This window comes from Panthera uncia, chromosome F2 (assembly GCF_023721935.1).
Source record: "Panthera uncia isolate 11264 chromosome F2, Puncia_PCG_1.0, whole genome shotgun sequence".
NCBI lineage: Eukaryota > Metazoa > Chordata > Mammalia > Carnivora > Felidae > Panthera > Panthera uncia.
In genome coordinates, this window is record NC_064812.1 from 40,107,094 (window position 1) to 40,120,160 (window position 13,067).

Sequence of the window (13,067 nt, forward strand, 5' to 3'; positions counted from 1 at the left end):
ATTTATATCTCTACCACTGCTTGCTTCGTGCAGTCTTTTCAATGGAAAAGGGCCTGCAAGTGCCAAGAACGGATTTGTGAGGGGATGGTTCTGAAGGGCGGAACCCCAGGGAACCCCTCCGTCCACTTCTAGCAGCGTTCCAACATAGGGCGCCTATCGACTCCTTGATTCAGGAGTCTCAAAAAGGGTGACTGGCAACTCAGCAGAGAGCATGCTAGCATTTTCCCCAGAAAGAGCTCGAAAAAGCTCGACCCCAGAAGAGCTCAAGAAAGCAACCGCAACAGTAGTGCTTTCCTCTCCCTGGGCCCACAGTTTCTCCGGGCAATTCTGTGAGCTAAATTTCACCATCTCCAGTGTTCATAACTCTCTCCCCTCAGGCAGCCTTCCAATGGGCTCATGAGCATTGCCCAGAGATTACTGGCCAGTGGAGCCTCCTTGGTATCATTCCACAAGCCTTAATTCTTTAAAATACCCAGGTAGCCCCAAATCTTTCCAAAAGGCTCCTTGGAGAGGCCAACGGGAGATCCCCGGCTATACTACCAGAATTTTATTCTGGCCTGCCTCCTGAATAAATATGATGAAATCAACCCACCTCTTCTGAAAGCTCCTCCTCCCAGTGCACAATTCTTCCTAACCCTTTTCACTCAGGATGAAAGCCAAGAGGAAGAACATTCCCAATAGGGTGCTTGGGACGGTACGGGCCTCGCCTCGTTATGTTTTCCTGTGTCAGAAGAGGCAGAACCACATGGTGCCTCTTCTTTAGAAGCAAGTTTCTTGGGCAGATCCTGACAGCACTTTGCAGTTTTCATTAATAAGTAACAGACGACATGGGATAAGTAGACATGAGACCCTTCAGGGCATACACTTATCACCATTCTGAGGATAAATCTTGATTCCAAATCTGCTCACTGGGCCTTGGGAGGAAGAAAACCCAGGAAAGTTGTTTGTTTAGTGTTTGTTTGTTTTTGAGTGAGTGAGAGAGAGAGAGAGAGAGAGAGAGAGAAAAGAGAGAGCGGGGGAGGAGCAGAGAGACTAAAGCAGGCTCCAGGCTCTGAGCTGTCAGCACAGAGCCCGATGTGGGGCTCGAATCCATGAACCGCAAGTATATGACCTGAGCCGAAGTCAGACACTCAACTGACTGAGCCACCCAGGTGCCCAAGAACCCAGTCAAGTTTTAAGCAGTGAGGAAGAAATACCTTTTGTACCTTTCCCATGAGACCAGGAGATATCTGGACTGTAGGTGCCATCTTCACACTCGGAGTACGTCTAGAGAGAGAAGCAGACTTAGTGATGGAGTTTCAAGGACTCCCTGGGGCTGCAGGACAAGCGAGGGAGGTCACTCCGCCCCTATACCACCGGCAAGTGACAGAACCTCCCCATTCGTAGGTTCCTTGGCTATAAAGCCATGACTGTCTTCCAGGTGGTACAGAATCAACTGTCTAGAAAGAACCTTTAGTTCCTCAGACTTAATACGAATTAAGTATGAATCGAGTATGAAAGCTATTATTTTACTTAAAAAGATATTATACTTTGCAAGACTGCTGTAGCATTTTAAGCTCACTCACATCCATTTTCTGCTTTAATCCTTGTGTCCACTACACGGTGGGCAGGGCGGGCCATTTACAATGGGGGAGAGCCCCAGGCTGGGTCACAAAGAGGCCTACGCAAAGTACAAGAGCCGGGAATAAAACCCAGCCTTTCAAAACCCAGTCCGGGGCTCTCCCCGCAATATTATTTTTAAGCAGACGCATAATTAGGTTTTAAGCCCCTTTATAAAAGGGAGGATAAAAACACTGACCTACTGAACAGGGCGCTCACAAGCAAGGACAGCAACCGATAGGGAACGGGTCCTGAACCGGTTACGTTTCTACAGCAGCAGGACTGAACCTGCGTGCTCACACAGTTGGCTACACCACATTCTCACAGGAATGTGCTTCCCTGCTAAAGCTCCAAGCAGGATGTGATTATTTTACAGAGACCATCTCTGCCCTTCCTTCCATACCTTTTCTCGGTGACCATAGTGCTCTGCGTACCAAACCATGCCGTACAGACACAGGAAGGTGGTGAAGGCCTGGCAGAGAAAACCAAGCATATTTCATAAAACAATGTTGCACCAAAAAAAAAAAAAAAAGAAATCCCATTTCCCAGACTTTCAGGGTCTCAACAGTAATGCACAGAGGACGGCTTGATGTGGTTCTACTGTCTCTCTGAGGACACTGGTTACAAAATGGCAGAGCTAGTAGGGCTGGGGAGAGCGTCCCCCCACAGCTTTTGACAAGAGTGATGACCAGACCGTAGTTACTACTTACGACGCTAATAATCAGAACGCAAGATCATTTTTAGATGTAGGATAAGGTGGGATGTATTTTCTGCACAGTTTTGCAGGTCTTCCTAGAGAGGATACATAGGATTGTATATGCTTTATTTCTGGTTCTCACGGCCCATCCTCTGCCCCCATCACTGGAAAGTTACAAGGACTCTCAGTTTGTGAGCTTCCGTGGGGAAGACGAGTTCTGAATGAAAAAGGAGCTTCATTCAGTCTGGGAGCACAGTGGCGCTGGAGGGCATTTAGGACCGAGGCCCACTGTGTCTGAGTGGGTGGCTCTGCACTGCTCTCTCACTGCTGTTTTGTCTCTGTGGCCCCACCCCAACCCCAGTTCTGGTTGCTTTTGTTTTTCTTCTGTAAGTACATAGGAAGTCAGAGAAAACAAAACCGCTCTGTAAACCCCTGAGTGAAATGAGAGGGGCATGGCCTGTGGGTACCCAGAGGCAGGGATAACCTCTACTTCCCCGAGACTCCCCACCCACCTTGCACCACACCCTAAATTATACTCCAATTTAAGCAAAGAATAGCATCTACAAGAGTCCGAAGTTTTAACATGTGCCAAAACACTGAAAATCCGGGAGAAGTTTCTGGGTGCCTTGCCAGAGCACTAAAGGAGAGAGGGAGGGTGTGCCTCAGCATTGTTAAGGACAGATGAACCTCCGCCAGGCCCTCCGGCCAGGCCTGACTTTCCCAACCATAAATGAATCACCAAAACAAAACAAAATGACTGTCTGTCCCTCCTGTCTTTAGAATTCCTTGCCTTAGGAACTCACTGACACCAAAGCACTCTCCCTATCTGGTCTCTGGTTCTTCTCCTGCATTTCCTGTTGAGGCTGTCACCTTGAACCAACTATGTGAACAGTCGTGAAATCATGGTAGAACCTTCTCTTCTGGAATAATTTTAATTCTCTCCGAGAATCTTAACTTTTTAATTTTTAAAAGTTTGTATTAATTTTGAGAGAGAGAGAGAGAGAGAGAGAGACAGAGAGAGAGAGAGAGAGAGAGAGAGAGAGAGACAGAATATCCCAAGCAGGTTCCATGCTCAGCACAGAACCTGATGTGGGGCTCAATCCACAACCATGAGATCATGACCTGAGCCAAAATCAAGAGTCAGATACTTAACTGACTGAGCCACTCAGGTACCCCAAAACTAATTCCAGATCCAAAAGATATCATTCATTTCAACTCCTCTCATTTCACAGAAGGGGAATGAATGTTTGGAGAGGTGTCTATTCAAAGGCACACATTTAGTATGTGGCAAAACTGGAGCCTGAACACAGGTCTCTTGATTTTCCTGGATCCAAGTTTTAGGGATGGCTGTAGAGATAAACAAATACTGGTTTTATGTCTACACATCTTTATATCTCTTTCCATCCATCCATCCATCCATCCACTCACCCACCTCCGGAGAAAGAAAAGCATGCCGGGAATAGCCAGGACCAGCAGCATCCCTGTGCACAGCCCCCAGATGCAAGGGTGGAGCCGAGACTGCAGGCAAGGCAGGGCTGTGAACTCTCATCACTGCAGCGTGCAGTCTAGCTCTGGCCCCGTTCCTGTCAGTCAACATTTGTTAAGCGTCTGTTGGGTGTGCAGTGTCATCTTAAGTGCAGAAAGACAGGAGTATGAGTGCTCTGGCGGGCCTTCTCCTTCTAGGTCAGTGAAGTGGGAATGCCGGCATGGTGGAGACAGAACATGAAATATAAGGCCCACTGCTTCATTTTATTTTAAATCCATATGCAAGTGGACATACATACGCAGATGAGGGATTTAAAGAAAAGGAAGCTCATATCCTCCCCCATCAAAAAATTAGGCAGCGGTAAAGCATAAGAGACTCTTAAAAACTGAGACCAAACTGAGGGTTGATAGGGGGTGGGAGGGAGGGGAGGGTGGGTGATGGGTATTGAGGAGGGCACCTTTTGGGATGAGCACTGGGTGTTGTATGGAAACCAATTTGACAATAGATTTCATATATTGAAAAAAAAAATTAGGCAGCGGGGCGCCTGGGTGGCTCAGTCGGTTGAGTGTCTGACTTTGGCTCAGGTCATGATCTCACAGTTCATGGGTCCGAGCCCCACATCGAACTCTGTGCTGACAGCTCAGAGCCTGGAGCCTGCTTCGGATTCTGTGCTTCCCTCTCTCTCTGCCCCTCCCCTGCTTGTGCTCTCTCTCTCAAAAGGAAATAAACACTTAAAAAATTTTTTTCTTAATTAGGCAATGAAAGAATACATTAAGATTATAAAGTGAAAGTAACTTCTACCCTTTAACATATTGTAGTACTTGCTCAGATTTCTAACATACACCACCATTAAATGTACCATCTTCATGGCATGGAAAGAGTGGGGAAGACTAGAGCATTTGCAGTGTGTAAGCTTATGTATGTGTTTGCTCCTTTACGAAGGGCAAAACAGACTGTCCTAGGTTTGAGGGAGTGGAGCGTGGGAGGCAGGTCCCATGTCCCCAGACCAGTCATTGCGACCAGTCATCGCGGTGCGATGGAGGTGGGGAGGCTGGCAGGCAGCTGCTACTCCACAGGATGAAGGGGCGGTGAGCGCAGGGCTGCCCGTCATTGCGGATTCTGCCCACTGGAGGGCAGGAGTGCGGAGCTCTGCTTTCTCTAGCCCTGTCTCTGCAAGGACAGAATGGGCTTTGCAGCTTGCAGGCAGGCAAACACTGGCAGGTCAGGAGCGACAGGTGCTTATCATCACAATCGCCACACAAAGGGGCCGCTGTGGTTGCCAAATTTACCACTTCACCTGGGTACTTAGAGGCCCAGGTCACACTTGTCCCAGGAGACAAAAGCTTGTAATTTATGGGTTCGCAAGCACACCTGTGAAAACCTAGGCACACATCCACTTAAAATGTCAGGGCCTGGATTTAAAACAGCAATTGCACAGATTTTGTTTAAAGAAAGAGAAGGAAAAGAAAAGAGAAAGAAGAAAAATATGTGGGATGAGAGCCAAGGCAGCACACGACAGCGTCATGTGTGGTGGCAATGAGGGCAGAAGATCTCCCCTGGCTTCCAGTCAAAGTAATGAGCATGCAAATTGCCGATGACTGATCACACAACCGCTGAGGAGAAACTTAACTAACCGGCATGCGGGAATCTCTGCTTCTGCATTAATCTCGAGGCCTGGAGATATTCTCTTACCAAGCAAGGGAAATAATTAGGGGCTTTGTTTCTCTGAGGAGTAAGGGAGGCATGGTCAAACCTAACTCTCCTACTGAATAATGTTCACCTCACTCCAATCTTGATGTTTAGTAAAGGCCATGAATATGGGCAGTGGAGACATCTAATTATCCCGGCCAATGGTCTCCTTTTGGGCCAGGTCCCCCTCCATGGCACTGATAATGCTCATTAGGGGATTCTGCTTCTTCAAAGGCCTGCTCTCCTGGGTCTGTTTCTCAGGCCTGGCCTCTTAAGTGTGGCTGCTCCACAGACCATCCTCAGCCAGCTTCTCCTGCCCACGAGGTGTTCCCCTACCCGAATCCAGCGGCTCCCACCATGCCCTGTGCACCAGTGGCCCTCAACTCTTTCACCTCTATTGCTGACCAAGTCTTTCCAGTGTTACTGGACAGACTGGCATTTCCCACGATACGGGATACCTTCAGCTATTAGTTCTAAGGGTCCCTCAAATCCCAGCGCTCTAACCCAATTCATCTCCTTTCACTCAACGGGCCTCTGTGATATCCCCCAATCTGTTACTACCACCAACACTGCCACCCAGTGGCACAAACTAGAAACCGTGGAGTCACTCACACTATCACAAGGGGTTGGCGTCCTGTTGAGCTGACCCTCTTGAACAGCTCTCAAATCCAGCCCTCTCTCTGCATCTTCCACGCCACCACCCTTGGGTAAGCCTCAGTTATTTCTTTCTGGGATCCTCAACCCCCTCAGACAGCACCTCTCCTCCCTCGGGACTCTCCCACCCATGCAGCCTTCCTCTGCGAACAGGTGTCTTCCCACTGAATTATTGTCTCTGGATCTCCAACTACAGACACATAGGGTCTTTCCTGAGCAGATGTCCCATGTCCCCTCCCCCCCTCACTCTCCTCACTCTCGTTCCCCAAACAGCTTGCCGTCTTCCTGAGAAGCTGGGCATGGGCACAGCTGCATGTTTTCATACATGCCTGTCTCTCAGCCTGCCTGTACGTCTGTCTCCTGGTCTCTGCCTCTTGAACTCATTCCTTTATTCTCCATGCATTTGCCGAGTGAGTCCTATGCATCAGGGAACGCACTAGAATCAGTGGGGACAAAAAGACAACAAAAACTTAGTCTTTGTGAGCAAGAAGTACAATGCTGGGGAGACAGATGTAAACACTGCAAGTTACATTACACTGAGGTTAGAACTCAATGAAATATGTACCAAGTGTGACTGGTCCCCCAAGGGGAGTTATCCAGGCCGCTTGGCAGATCAGGGTGCACTTCATGGAGGGTGTGAATTTAGTTTGATCTTGGCATAAGAGTCACTAGGTAGAAAAAGAAGGGAAAAGCACTCAGCCCAGGCAAAGAAGATGCCCTGGGTGAGGACAAGAGAAGTCTGGAAGGATGATTTGTTGAGGTGGCTATGTCCAGTTTGGGGTGGCCCAAGAAGAAAGTACAAGAGGGCGGGTATGATGAATGCTCCAGATAATGACCGTCCTAAACACACAAGCAACATATTTCAGCTGGCAGGACGTGTGGTAGGGATCCTTCTTCCTTCTTGATGTTTCTTTCTACACAGAGTTTTGCTGGTATAATACCCCTGCTCCTTTCCACCCCAGGGACAACGAGTTCTCTCTTAACCAACTGACGAATCTGAGATAAGGAAGCTGGACATTTCCTGTCTTCCTTGGGTGCAAGGCCACTTACACAACACAGGGTGGCCTGCTTCCTGGGGTGGGAGAGTGTCTCATTCGAGGGTTCACTGTTCACAAACCCCTTGTTGCCATGCATCTAAAGCTGAGATTGAAAAATGTGTATCCTCAGTGATAAAGATGCTATTCTGATCTCTACATCCTTCTTTCACCCTATCTTTTAACTATTCTGAACTGAAAAGTGTTGTATTATTGACTCCTCTACACCCCCGACGGCAGGGAATGGTTCTGAGCAGGGAAAGAGATTCAGATATGAGTTCTAGAAGACAGCCGGGCAGCAGCGTAGAGAGTGGGTCTGAAGGGCAGAATGGGGAGGAACACGTATGTCCAGACAGTGGGAACGGAGAGGAGGGGACGGAGATGGGCTCCATAGTTGGTTGGGATGGACAGAACCTGGCGACCTGCTGATTTCAAGAGTGACAGAGGAGAGGAAGCAGCCTGTAAGGTTTTCAGCTGGGAGAGCATCCGTGGCAACCCTTCAAAATCCTGCTCACATGTTACATCCAGGGAGCCCTCAGCAGCTCCCCAGCTCGTCTGGTGCTCTCTAGTGCCCGTTTAGCACTACGTTCACACCCTTCACAATGGTTATCACACATGAACATGATGAGATTGCGTGGACAATTCCCGTCTGGACTTGGACAGCCTTGGAAGGGGACACCTTTTGCAGGGGGGTGGGTGGGAGAACACAAACTCTTGTCAGACTATTTGGATGTAGGCCCTGGCTCTGCCACCTACTACCTGTGTGACCTTGAAGCCAGTTAGTGAACCTCTCTTTGCCTTTATTTCATCTATAAAAGAGGGCTAATAAAGTATCTGCCCTCAAAGCAACAATCAAACATGTAATTCATGAGAACTGCTTAGAAGAGAGCCTGGCACGTAGTGACCATTAATAAATCTTATCTTGACCATCATCTATCTGCGTGGGTCCAGCATCAGGTGCAGTTTTGATGAACACTCAGTAAACGTTCTGTGAACAAATGACAGACTTACAGGGACCATGCCAGGGGAAGGAGAGACCAATAAGGAGACAAGAAGTGATTCGTGTCCTCAATGAAGTGACAATTACACAGGCACCAAGGCAAACCAAAAGTCACCAACATAAGGGAGCGTATGCTAAGTGTCAAATAAGTAAAATGGAGAAAAGTCTCGAGAACTGAGAGACTAAAGGAGCCCCTGCAGGGCAGGTGACCAGACAGGGCTTCTTGGACATGGCCTTGAGAAGACCCTTCTGGCCACGGACACCCTAGGGTGGGGTTGTATGCGGGTGTTGTGAGAACAGCTGCTGCCCATGTCCCAGGAGTCCCACCTGCCTCAGCCTCTCTGTGGTCCCCATGGCTCCGGAACCAGGAGAGGGCCACACCCACCTCTACCTGCCCTCCACACTCGGTCACAATACTATTCATACACCTGAGGTGCATGTGCCAGAGAAAAGTGGGAAAGCACACAGTTAAAATCTCCAGGCACATGTAAACACACTCCCCTAACCAATTCTTACATCTAGTTTCACTGGGCTGGAAAAAAAACCACTCGAACGTTAATTCTGGACTGTAGGTACAAAGGAAATCATTATTCCCTTTTGCTGTTCAAGACAAAATGGGACAGAACAGGCTCAAGGTTCTCTGGTGCAGTTAAGATTTCTAACAAGTAACCCTAAAAATAGATGCCGTGAAAGGCAATAAAAAACACCTTAAAAACACAAAGTCTTGCCAAAAAAAAAAGTAGACCTGAATCTGATTAAGCCTCTAGATTCAGCTACTAATTTGCAGAAAATACAAAGGACAAAGAAATCTGTTAAATTACAGTACACTACAAAATCAGTAAAATCCAGACTGTGGGAAAATCTATGGGACAAAGAGCTGGATCCTTCAACAAATAAATCATGAAGGAGAGAGAGCCAGAGACAGAGGGAAAACTATACATTGAGAGACTTAAAGGGCACGCCAACCAATTGCAACAAATGGATGTTGATTCAAATAGACTGTTCAAAAATTACATAATTTTAAAAAATATTAAAAGTCTGAACACTGATTAGATATTTAATAGTATTATGAAATTATTCTCTTTCAGATGTGATAACGGTATGGTGGTTGCATTAAACAAGAAAGCATCCTTACCTTCTTTTAGAGATACATCCTGAAATATTAAAGGTGGATCTGTTCCAAAATAATTCAGCATGGGGATAGAGAGTAGGGAATACAAGGAAACAAGACTGTGCACAAGGTGAGCACTGTTGAAACTGGAGGATGGAGGGGCACCTGGGTGGCTCAGTCAGTTTAGTGTCCGACTTCGGCTCAGGTCATGATCTCGCGGTTTGTGAGTTCAAGCCCCGCGTCGGGCTCTGTGCTGACAGCTCGGAGCCTGGAGCCTGCTTTGGATTCTGTGTCTCCCCCTATCTCTGCCCCTCCCCTGCTCATGCTCTGTCTCTCAATAATAAATAAACATTAAAAAAAAAAAAAGAAACTGGAAGATAGATGGGTACATGAGGGGTCATCTACTCTACTTCCACATATGTTTGAAATTTTCTGTGATTACCAAGAAAACCCAAACTAATTTTCTGGACCAACCAAGTAAAAGTGAAGAATCCTAAGCTTAACATAAGACTTCTGTCCAAAATAATAAAAAAAAATTAAGAAGGGCAGACACAGAATGCTTAAGGTAGGTTAAGATCTTACTTAATTTTATTTTTTTTAAGATTATTTAGTTTAGAGAGAGAAAGGGAGAGAGAGAGAGAGAGAGAGAGAGAGAGAGAGAGAGAGAAGCCCAAGCAGGTTCTGCACTGTCAGTGCAGAGCCTGACTCAGGGCTCTATCTCATGAACCACGAGATCATGACCTGAGCTGAAAACATGAGTCAGACACCCAACCAACTGAGCCAGGATTGAGCCCTACATCGGTGCAGAGCCTAATTGGTATTCTCTGTCTCCCTCTCTCTGCCCCTCCCCTGCTCGTTCTCTCTCTCTCTCTCAAAATAAATAAATAGACATGAAAAAAATAAAGAAAGATGGGGCTCCTGGGTGGCTCAGTCGGTTAAGTGTCCGACTTCAGCTCAGGTCATGATCTCGCAGTCCATGAGTTCGAGCCCCATGTCGGGTTCTGTGCTGACAGCTCAGAGCCTGGAGCCTGTTTCAGATTCTGTGTCTCCCTCTCTCTCTGACCTTCCCCCGTTCATGCTCTGTCTCTCTCTGTCTCAAAAATAAACAAACGTTAAAAAAAATTTTTTTAATTAAAAAAAAAAAAAAAAGAAAGAAAGATTACAGAAAAGTCCCAGGACAGTGGAGCCAGAGGCTCCCAAGGGCTCTTCCCTTCAGACAGGAAGGTCAGCTCATAGGGTTTGGCCCCTTAAGTCAGCCTGTGGGGCAGAAACTGCATGGTCTGATTACCTTCAAGAACATCTCTCAAGACCTATAAACCACAGTCCATCACTTTGTCCATAAACACTTGTACAGCAATATGTAACACTGTAACACCCTTGCTCCTTCATGGAGGCCTGCATGTAGGTGAATTCTCACAAGTGAAATTTATGCATGTATGGTGTACCTGCTGAGGGCATTTGACCAGAACTTACCAAGGTGACCCGCTTTGGATGCTGGGTGGTCCCATGTATTTAATCTTGACCTTCAGACTAGTGGCCAATTTTGGGTGATTACAAGCAGAAGGTCCGGTCTATGAATTTCTAAAAAAACTAGGTGCACAAGAATTTTTGCTGTTGTTGTTGGTTTTTTTAAAGAGACACCATGAGGAGTTTCACTAACACTTTTGGGTAAAAAAGTGATCTTTTTTAAAAAAAAATAAACTTACCACACAAAGAAGCCAAAGCACAACATAGAGTATTTGGGTCTTAGAGAAGAGATCTTGTCCAAATTTTATGCACACGATAGCTTCCAGGAAACCAATGACCCTAGTTAGAACAAGAGGTTAAATATTAATTCGTCTTATCAGAGCATATACATCCTACATAAATATGCCTTATGCCATCATGACACACTGAGAGCGGGTTCCCCACAAAGTGACACTTGTTCTCTTCCATTGCAATTTCTTCAGAAATAACATATATATTTATATTTAGTACTTAGCTTATTTTACTGTTACTCACTTCTTCCCTCTTCCCAGAACAGAACCTCCACTCACACATTTTAATAGCTGCAAGCATCCAGATGAGTGCCTATCACGTTCGAGATGAACTGTCACCATCTCTGCTGGCACCCTCTCAAGTGACAGAGAACCTACTACCTTGGCAGGTGGGCTTATTCCGCCACTCAATCTCTCTAGCTGTGGGGAAGTTCTCCTTGTCTCAGGTTGGTATCTGCCTCCGCCTGCCCATGGGTCCTAACTCTGCCCTCCTGTCCTACAGGGTGAGTCTGAGCCTTCCAAGCCAAGTTTTTCAGTAATTTGAAGGCAGCAGTCACATTCCCTCCCAGACTTCCAAGCATTTCCAGGTTCAATATTCCCCATTCTGGATGACAATAAAGTAAGCCTTTATCCTCTAAAAATAAAAATGTTAAAAAACTACAACAACAACAACAACTTTGCTTTACTTTTTAATTAAAAGAGCAAAGAAAAACACCACTTTTATGTTCTGCACCTTCATTTATGAATATAAAAATCAAACCTTAAAATTAAAAACTCAGAAAACAACAGATGTTGGTGAGAATGTGGAGAAAGAGGAACCCTTTTGCACTGCTGGTGGGAATGCAAACTGGCACAGCTACTCTGGAGAACAGTATGGAGGTTCCTCAAAAAATTAAAAACAGGGGCGCCTGGGTGGCTCCGTCAGTTAAGTGTCCGACTTCAGCTCAGGTCATGATCTCACGGTTTGTGAGTTTGAGCCCCGCGTAGGGCTCTGTGCTGACAGCTCAGAGCCTGGAGCCTGCTTCGGATTCTGTGTCTCCCTCTCTCTCTGCCCCCCACCCCCACTCATGCTCTATCTCTCTCTGTCTCTCAATAATAAATAAATGTTAAAAAAAAATTTTTTTAATTAAAAACAGAGCTACCCTATGACCCAGAAATTGTACTACTAGGTATTTATCCAAAGGATACAAAAATGCTGGTTCAAAGAGGCATGTACACCCCAATGTTTACAGCAGCACTATCAACAATAGCCAAATTATGGAAAGAACCCAAATGTCCATGGATTGATGAATGGATAGATACGATATATATACACACAATGGAATACTACTTGGTAATCAAAAAGAATGAAATCTTGTCATTTGCAACAACATGGATGGAACTAGAATATATTATGCTAAGCAAAGTAAGTCAGTCAGAGAAAGACAAATATGATTTCACTCATATGTAGAATTTAAGAAACAAGACAGGTGAACATAGGAGAAGGGGAGGAAAAATAAGATAAAAACAGAGAGGGAGGCAAACCATGAGAGACTTAAATACAGAGAACAAACTGAGGGCAAATTGCTGGAGGGTAGGTGGGGGGGGGGGGCTAAACGGGGGATGGACATTAAGGAGGTCACTTGTTGGGATGAGCACTGAGTGTTATATGTAAGTGATGAGTCACTAAATTCTACTCCTGAAACCATTATTACATTATATGTTAACTAACTTGGATTTAAATAAAATTTTTAAAAAGTTTAAAAAGATCAGGCCTTTACTAAGGTTCCAAGCTCACAGTTAAGAACGGATGAGGTGAGTATGAGCTGACCACGTGATCCCAAAGATGACCCAAGAATATTGATTTCAGACAACTCCACTTCAGGGGTTCCTTAACTCCAGATGGAATCTGGTCAATCAGGGTTGGTGTAGTCGCACAGATATTCTCTCAAAAGGCAAGAAGGGGCCCAGAAGGTCCTTGGTCCCCCTACCCATGGGAAGACCCAAAGATCACTCCCAGCATCAAATGTACAGATGACTCTAAACAACTGAACACCCCAA

At 46.1% G+C, this 13,067-nt stretch overlaps 1 protein-coding gene across 2 annotated transcripts in view; it reads right to left on the reverse strand.

Annotated features, from left to right (window-relative positions):
• The window catches only part of PTDSS1 (phosphatidylserine synthase 1), a 64,639-nt gene that overhangs the window by 2,155 nt on the left and 49,417 nt on the right, over positions 1–13,067 (reverse strand). The window contains exons 10-12 of one of the 2 annotated variants that reach the window (XM_049633072.1): positions 10,977–11,076; positions 2,003–2,071; positions 1,197–1,266 (exon numbers count right to left, since the gene is read on the reverse strand). In XM_049633072.1, the coding sequence (XP_049489029.1) occupies positions 1,197–1,266; positions 2,003–2,071; positions 10,977–11,076 (239 nt within the window). The other variant, XM_049633073.1, reaches the window with a different exon arrangement.